At 45.9% G+C, this 8,604-nt stretch overlaps 1 protein-coding gene across 1 annotated transcript; it reads left to right on the forward strand.

The window, feature by feature from the left end:
- Positions 1 to 2,639: 2,639 nt before the first annotated feature.
- Positions 2,640 to 8,245, forward strand: T265_15034 (hypothetical protein; the record flags this gene model as incomplete). The annotated part of the gene is made up of 2 exons (XM_009176312.1): positions 2,640 to 2,891; positions 6,201 to 8,245. The coding sequence occupies 2 exons, from the start codon at positions 2,655 to 2,657 to the stop codon at positions 8,148 to 8,150; spliced, it is 2,187 nt and encodes a 728-aa protein (XP_009174576.1).
- Between the last annotated feature and the right edge of the window lie 359 nt (positions 8,246 to 8,604).

Consider the following 8,604-nt stretch of genomic DNA (forward strand, 5'->3'; position numbering starts at 1 on the left):
TGCTTTTCCCAAATGCAAGCAAACAGATCATACAAGTGTTGACTGAGGATTTGACCCCCGTCTTTGAACAATGCGGGTGGGAGGTCACCGGACCAGGAGCTCCCTGGCGCATGAGAGAACGTATATAGTCGTAAACCTCCGAGGCCGTAGGTGGTTCCTCGTTCACTATCAAGGGTTCCACCTCACCCGTGGGCCCTAGACGAATGCCAATTGGTGGCCGATGTATTCAGCCCACCGGTCGAGGTTTTCCTCTTTATTTGAGATATTCACTCCAGTCCGATCTTTGATGGTTTCGCTCACAGGTGGTTTGCGGCGACCTGTCAACTGAATAATCTTTGGGCATTACAGAGTTTCTGGGCTTCTTCCGTTTTTTCGACTTTGCGTGTTCACCATACTTCACGGTCGGCTCACACGTCTGGAAATTCGTCGAATCGGGTTATACCCAGGGCCGGCTGGAATATTTCTCCGAGATTTTAGCAGTGTCACCGTTCGGTCTTATATGCAGTGCTCGCGTGCGCTTGGTGGTGCCGTACCACAGGCGAAATTCCCAGCAAAGAGGTTGCAATCTCGTCTCAGTATGCGTTCACATCTGATGGTGGAACATTTGGAAGAAACTCTAGAGGACGATTCTGGTAAATTCGTCTAACATTCGGATCTTCCAGTCTCACTTGCCAAGCGATTTGTCCGCATCTTACAAAGCCCAGGGAAACGTAGGGGGAGGCGACTCAGGACAAGTGCGTAGTCAGAATCCACAAATGTGTTCCAAAACAACCGGCAATCCGTTATTGATTCGCACCATCGGTAGCTAATGGCAACGTAGTTGATTTGAGTTTTCGGCTGGTGTACCGTCTGAGGACATCATGTGGCCAGACGACTCCGGCCAGTTCGGAAGTTAGTACCGCATAAAAGCAGCCTCCAATCAGCACACAGCTGAAGCAATCGTTCACCAGTGTCCGTACGTACCGTGTCCATTCCATGTTGACCTAATTGAGTCTCAGATACACTAAGCCTGCCCACTTGTGCATTCATATCTCCGTCAATCACCATAATGTCTGAGCTTTTAGCTCGCCGCAGCAGGGCATTCAGGGTGCCGTAAAACCTGTATTTGTCGGCGTCGGAGCTACAGTTAGTTGGGGCGTAAGCAGATATGATAAACAGACATCTATCAACTTCCCGCTTTATGACTCCTTCACAGACTTTACCAGACGAACCGCACAGATGCGACTATCCATAGGTATCCAGTCAAGTGAAGATAATTCCGCCCGGTGACTTAGCACGATACCAACACCTGCACATCCCTCCGCAGCAGCCTTTGGATCATCAGCCGGAAGCGAGTGAAGACTGACGGAGCGGCTAGGTCAGTCGCTGTGCTTGCATATAGAATTCTCGTTTCCGAGACATGGCACACATCAATGCCAAGCGAGTCCAGTGTGAGTGCAAAAGCAGCTTGTCCTGCTCGCTTCAGAGTGCGGACATTGAAGGCGGCCAGATAGACTGGGTGTCGAGGCTTGAATATTTATTTGGAGATGCCTGAGGATGTCGGCGCAAATGCTGCACGGAAAACCTATGCATGACGAACGGCGTCATCAATCCTAAGTGCTGGGCCTACAGCGAGAGAGTTATTAATGGGGCGGGGAGAGATGGAAGAAAAAGTATGTGAAAGAGACAGAAGGGAGTTGTCAGCAGTAGCCTGTTTTCGCTTGCCCTCCCTGTTGTATGCAGCAGGTAAGACGGCTGATGGCACCACGTGACGGCCCGTGTGGCGTGATAGTATTGTTAGTTGTAAATGTCGTGGTTGCCAGACAATGATACGGTGACGTGAAATGAAGGCGATTCCAGTCAAGTTGAATGCCTTGGATCTTTTGCACCTTCCTGACTGGAGCCCACGTGCTCCTGCTTGCAGATGTTTGGAAACCCTGCAGTGCAGCCTAGCTAAAGTTCACCTGCCGTTGTGCGCTGGGCTCAAGGCGGGTGAAGCTCGCGAAGCACTCCGGATCAATCCTACTGATGGCACCTCACTTCCATATGATGCTCAGAAGTGTCTAGTTTAACGCCGCCGAAAGATGTAGGCATCTTATCCTTAACCTTCTTACTCAAGGATATACGACTTCTTCACACCAAATTCCTGTCCTTCACTTTTTTCCTTTTTACTATAATCCACTTCTCTCCTGGTTGTTTGTCAGCTATACGCCAATGGGTTTTACTGGTGTATTGCGGTTGATGATGATGATGATGGTGAGGCGTCGTCAGTGCGCTCAGTACCCAGTTATCTCCCTCACGAAACATCGGTTGTATCAATGCGGCAGGTCCCAACATCTCTGTCATCCCCTAGTGAGTCCCCATTTTGCCCAAATGAGTGTCTTATTAAGTAGTAGTTCTGCGGAGTGACACCGCGTGTTTTTTATTGGGATCTACCAGGCGAATACAGCAGAATTACTTGTCTTAGGAGTACCCGCTTGACTATACTCATGGAGTCAAAATTGCCAACATCTCTCTCGTATGGAGCGAAACTAGACATAATCTTAATGACATGGGTTACCGCTGATAGTTTTTATGTCCTCATACCACCTATCCCGTCTGTCTTTATTACTTGCGGTCCAGTCAGTTTACCGGAGTGTATACATTTATCACTATTACAGCAAGATGGCGACACAATGACCTTGTTGACCAGTTTTCTACGCAAAAACTGCCTGAATTTCGAGGTAGTGCAGTTATCCGATTGTCCGGTAGTAATTGATGGAGCGGATTTTCTCAGTTTCTTCCATGCGCGGATTGACTTCCTTGAAGGGGATTATCTTTCCTTTGTTCTCGGTCTGTCGAAGATACTGAAAAATATCCAGAAATGTAAACTTGAGCCAATTTTCGTCGTCGATAACGATCTGGAACCCAAAGTGAGTGCGAACAATCGGTTTCTAGGACTTTGCGGATAGTTTGTCACGGTAGAATGGATGTTTTCTGTTTGATGTGTCACTGATAGTTTTTTATTCGGCCTGCGTTCACGCTCCCATCAGAATGACACGAAACCATGAAATAGTCTGTCGCTTGTAAGGCATACAGATGCGACCTTTGGGACTGCAGCTTGTCGTGATGTGACAGTTTGTGTTTCTACGTGACCTGTTGAGCTATACTTCGGGTGTTCGTGCAAACAGAGTCTGTCGTACCATGTCAATGGTCAGAGGTCTGGATAACACAGTCTCTTGGGCCTCCGGGTTGGGGGTTTGAATATGTGTGGTGGTTTGTTCTATAAAAGTTGTAATGTACCTGCGTTTCCCACCAAACATCGCTGCCTGGCGGTCAGGCTTTTGAGCCACAGGCTTTGGTCGAGAACTCTGACCGTCCCCCTGTCTAGGTATGGTCCCCTGGAAGTATTCAAGCTCACATACAGCTGATTCAACCGCATGGTAGATTAGAATTGCTCAGCTTTTGCACATGTTTTACTCGAAATTGTTCTTCAAATTCGATGAGGCAATGCCATCATGTCATTGTCGGCATAGTTGGTGAACCATCTTCGGCTATCCGCTTTCATTCGGTATTTTGTCCTTAGAATTGTAACAAGTTTTAAGTCAATGGAGAATTAGCCCCGTGCTCTATGGAGGTGTTAAAATGCCATCAGAAAATCGCCTATAACCGCATCCCTTAAAAACACGCCACATAGATTCTCGAATCCAATCCATGGTATACAATAAATAGATCCACGGACAGCTGCGCGAATGGTTTGGCTTACCGCTATGATGCTCTTATATAATTATCCTCACTAATTAGGACCACTCGTTTGTGAAACCGCAGAAAGTCGGAGTTTTGGGAAAAGCTCCATGAGTCTATTTGAAGATAGTACATTTGCATCATCATGAGTTTGTATCTAATTGAAATTGTTACAGGCTTTAATTGGGGAAAAGAGCAGGCGTGTCTAGTTCCAGTCACTTGTGTTTGGACAGTGTAAATGGTGTGATGATGGAACCGACACGTTGCCTACTGGTTGAATCTCATGCACTGGAATATTGTTACTATCACGCCAGCGTTGCAAATGTTTGTGGCCAGTTTTGCCGTAATCAGTCTCAGAACAGCGTCTGGGTGGTGGAAAGTGACCTTGGTCGAATTAAACCTAATTGTATGTACAACCGCTCTGGCGCACCCAGCTCGCACAATGTGATTTGTCAACCCCTTACTGCTTATCTGTGTATGTGCGACAATCGCCTTTCCGTTCTCTGCACAAGACGCCAGTATTAATTCATTTTTCATGCCTGTTTATCTGGCTCACAATTCGTCCTGCCGATGTGTGTACCCTAGTTGTTGTTCACCGGTTTTTCTGTGTATGACGGTGTACGTATGGTTAGTGCCTTTGTTTAAATCATATGGTTAGTCACCTCGCATCTGGCGTTAATTGCAGCTCGTGGGTTGTATACCGGTTATTGTCCTTTTACATGCTCGTGCAACGGAAGCTAGGGACACCCTAAACTGGTTTAGCACACTGAACTTTGGCTGAAAATCCGTTTTCGTTAAGGGCAAAAGCGTTCATAAGACGCGGAAAACACTCAGTGACAAAGTTGACCAATACGGTAAGTACCTGATGGCCCTAACTCGCCAATGCAGAAGCATTCGTTATTCGCTTTTTGCGTATGCTCAGTTTCTCCCCCAAAGTATATGATTTGGAACACTTGATCTTGTGCATCTATTTAGAATGCATATATCCACACTAGTTCCACAGGGGTGCTTGAGTGGCTCTCTTCCAAATCGGATTTGCCGGTCAACAATAGTGAAACCGCTAGATTTTTGCTATAATAAGGGATCCACGGACTGTACTGAACCGTGCGTGGTGTTGCATGTGAACCCTTGGTTCCGAATTAGTCCCGAGGTAACAAGATCGGTGGGCAAACGCGCAGTGGTTTGGTGCATGCCATCGACCGGCTTTAATATGCTGGTATAATAATAGGCACCGACAACAAAGATGCGTACCTAAACATCATATGCAACTTGTCGTAGTGGTGGTGGTCTTTAATGGAAGCTGCGCCTTTCCCGTGCAAGGGGAAGAGCAGACAGCACATCAGCGTCCTCCCATAGACATATTCTGTGCAGAGGTTGTTCGATGCCGAGCATCTGTGGGAAAAGGTACACTTCGTCTTCGTAATCTTTTTCTCTTGGTATCGCCTGACAGTTGGGTCTGATTTTATTGAGCACAGTTGCGCGCACTTCGTAACCATAGACGGGCAAATAATAGGCGGAGGGGGAGTCTGTCGCCGTTGATTTCACTGACCCTCAGTTTTCATGATTCTTTTGTCAATTCTGCTCCGGTATGTACTATATGCAGTGCAATATCGTTACAATGAACTCGTTGGAACGAGAAACATTTCTTTTTGGAGGAAGACCACTCGTATCAGGTTTATAGCTCATTATCAAAGTGACAATAGTGAACACTCAATGGGATCACCAAACTATCTCAATGTTGTTTGATTTTTGAAAAATGCTCCGAGCAACATTCGGGTATCGGCAGTCCGAAGTAGTAAATCCTAAACTGATTGTAGACAATGCAGTCGAATTAGCGCCTCCTGTCTACGACAGATTGCAGTGTTCTCCGAAGAAAGGCCAGAAAAGCCATTTCCTGCTGGTGTCTCCATCTTGGTGGATTTGATTACCCTAGATGTGTATGTTAAACTCTATTACAATTTCTCCTAATTAAGTAACCGGTGGATAGTCATACTTATATGGGGTATTTTTATCCCCGACTTTTTTATATCAAATACGATTATCGATGGCCATATGCAGAAAAAAACACTTCTGCTTCCACATTACAGGAGATAATTGTACATTACCTTAAGGAACTGAGATCCCGGTACTGGCGACGCATGTGTGGGCTAATAGTGGTTTTGCTGTTTACCCATCCATCTTTTGTCTACTTATCCCCCCCCCCCCTTCATCCGGTCATGATGGTTCCCACTGTGCTGTGCTTTACAAGGCAAAGTACAGTTCGTGTAAACACGGGAGAACTCTACCAAAAGTTCCACCTTGAACGGCGAACAGGATTTCTGCTTGCTGACATTTGGTGGTGTCATGACGGTAAGCTATTTTGAGAAGTTTACACAACTGAATGTTGTTATGCGTCAACATGGATTTCTTACTTTATACTTTTATGCAAAGGTACACTATTAGTCTGGATATTCGTGGTCTATTTCATTTAATGTGCATTGCACTTGACTTTTTTGCAGATCTTCAACGATCCCTCTGCAACTTCCTTCCGCTCATCATTCTTATCAATGCTGCAGTGTGCAGATCTCGCTGTTCTAACTCCCGATGTGCAGGTCACCTGTGCTGCCATAAGCCTTGCTGCATACCTTCAGTGTCCACTGGTGGCATCGAAGTCGCAGTACTTCCTTCCAGTTCCCAAACATGGTTGTAAGGTGCCACCACCGAGGTTTATTCCCCTGGATCTCCTCGAAACTACCCCTGTTTGCTTAAGTCCCAAGGTGACAACTCCATGTTTGCTTGCATATGCATCCCATCCAGATGCTGGAGATCTGAGGTACATTCAGCCCTCCCGATACCCTGTTTTAAACGCTTTTCTTTGTGGTATATCCCCTCTGTTTACCCAAGAAGTGACACCTGCAATATTTGTAGGTAACTCCTCTGAAATCCTGACTGAGGAACAGCTTTTATTGTTAATCAAATGGCTCGCTAACGATCATGCAACCTCGAAACAACTCGTGGATGAGTTGTTGTCCAACTGTCCTTGTGAGCGAAAAGCAGAGGTTTCTTCCGAACTGGCCCATCTATTCACTTCACATCTGTTCAATCCTAACACGATTGGACGGCAGCTGGCTTGTCAGTCTGGTTTAACTAAAGATGACACGTGCGATTCATATTTTCTGAACGGGCATTCGCTCATAAGCTTCGATAAATCAATGATTGATTCGACTTACCTTGGAAGTATTTTAGACGGTATAGTATCACATCCGTCTACAGTGAATATAACAGTTGGTTGGCCTACAAGACTTACGACTGCCTATAGACAGGCTAAGTTTCTCAATCCTCTACTGAAAGCACCATATAATCGTGATTGCATCCAACTTTTCGACGACGCTTCAAACTTCTCTCACTCTGTGCACTCAGTTACACGCCCTCTTCGAGTAGCTTGTTGTCGCGTCCTGGTGAGCCTTGAGGACAGTATAAACATGAGACATAAACTGCTTGGTCTGCAGCCAAATCTGATCGAAAGTGTGCGGTGTGCTGGTAGCTTGAAAGTGTATCGGATCCCAATCCATCCTTTGGATTTTGATTTGGAGAGTGAATCAACTGACGAGATTGTTCTAACCTTACTGGATATTCCACGCTCTTTGGACTCATCGGATCCGGACTGGCTAGTCAGTATGGCCGTGTCACTGGCTGTATGGTATCATAAGTACCCGGAACAGGAAAGTCGTGGTAAACCTCCGTTAGATCACTGTCCTTTGGTGTTGGCTGTTGCAGCGTCTGCCGTGGCGACGGTGTGCAATCTTGACCGACTAGATGACGAAATGTGTTTATATTACGGCCGGTTGATCGGTCTGCTCAGAATGGAGTATAACGCCGCAGTTCTACGGTTGGGAACTAACTCCAATGCGCATTATTCACTCACCTCGAAGCAGTTTATGGGTTTGCAGAGAATTTATGACTATCTTCGCCTGTTGGTCTCTTTGGTTGACAGTCTATTTGAAGAGACGCAGAGGTCAAAAGTTTTTCATTTCCTCCCACCGTGGATTATTTTTCCATCAAGTTGTCTTGTTTTGTATTTGACAGCCCTTTTGGAGCTTCAGATCCCATTCATACGACAAGATCATGTCTGCTATTTCTGGCTGCCGAAAATGATCCGCAAGCATCGATCTGATTCCACGCAACTGTCGCGTGCCACGGACTTTTTAATTCGTCTAATCAATCTAGCTACTGCATTGTTAGCCCCCAGCTCCACCTTTCTACATCCCATTTGCCTGGAAGACGTTTCGGTCGACAATCTTACCCTAGCGATTTCATCCACATCCGTTAGCCGCCACTCTGGGCCAGATTCGGAAAGTTCACGCGCCAAATCTGTTGCTGAGAGTGAGTGGGGGGGAAAGCAGAGTCATAGACGGGAACCAATGACGTTCTCCATGCGACCAGTCTCATTGCAAACGGGTCGACACTAGCGTAGCACGAAAACCATTAGCTGAGTCCCCTAATAAGTAGTCCTAGTTTTTCAAACGGAGTTTTTTTTATTCAGTTTTATCGTTTCCTGCATTTCATTTCACTTTCCTGCGTTTGTTGTACTTTCACCATTACAGATAAAGCACCTTTAATTCTGTATTCTAGTGTTTTTGCACAGACAGTTATGGATTTCTACTGCCCATTGAATTTCGCATCGGTTTGGTTGCTCATCTTTCTATAATAAATAATGCTTTTGGGCCAAGCAGATCCTGTTGGTTTCGAGAATGATTGATCCAGTCATACGTTGACAACAGATTTCCCCCAACACTTATGACTGTTGAATGGTATACGAGGAGGCAGAATTAGGCTCGATTCTACTGTCTGGACACATTCCATGTTCAAGGGTTTGGAACTCAAGTTTTCACTCGCTAGATTTCGAATGTCCACACTTGTTTT

This window comes from Opisthorchis viverrini (assembly GCF_000715545.1).
Source record: "Opisthorchis viverrini unplaced genomic scaffold opera_v5_334, whole genome shotgun sequence".
Lineage (NCBI taxonomy): Eukaryota > Metazoa > Platyhelminthes > Trematoda > Opisthorchiida > Opisthorchiidae > Opisthorchis > Opisthorchis viverrini.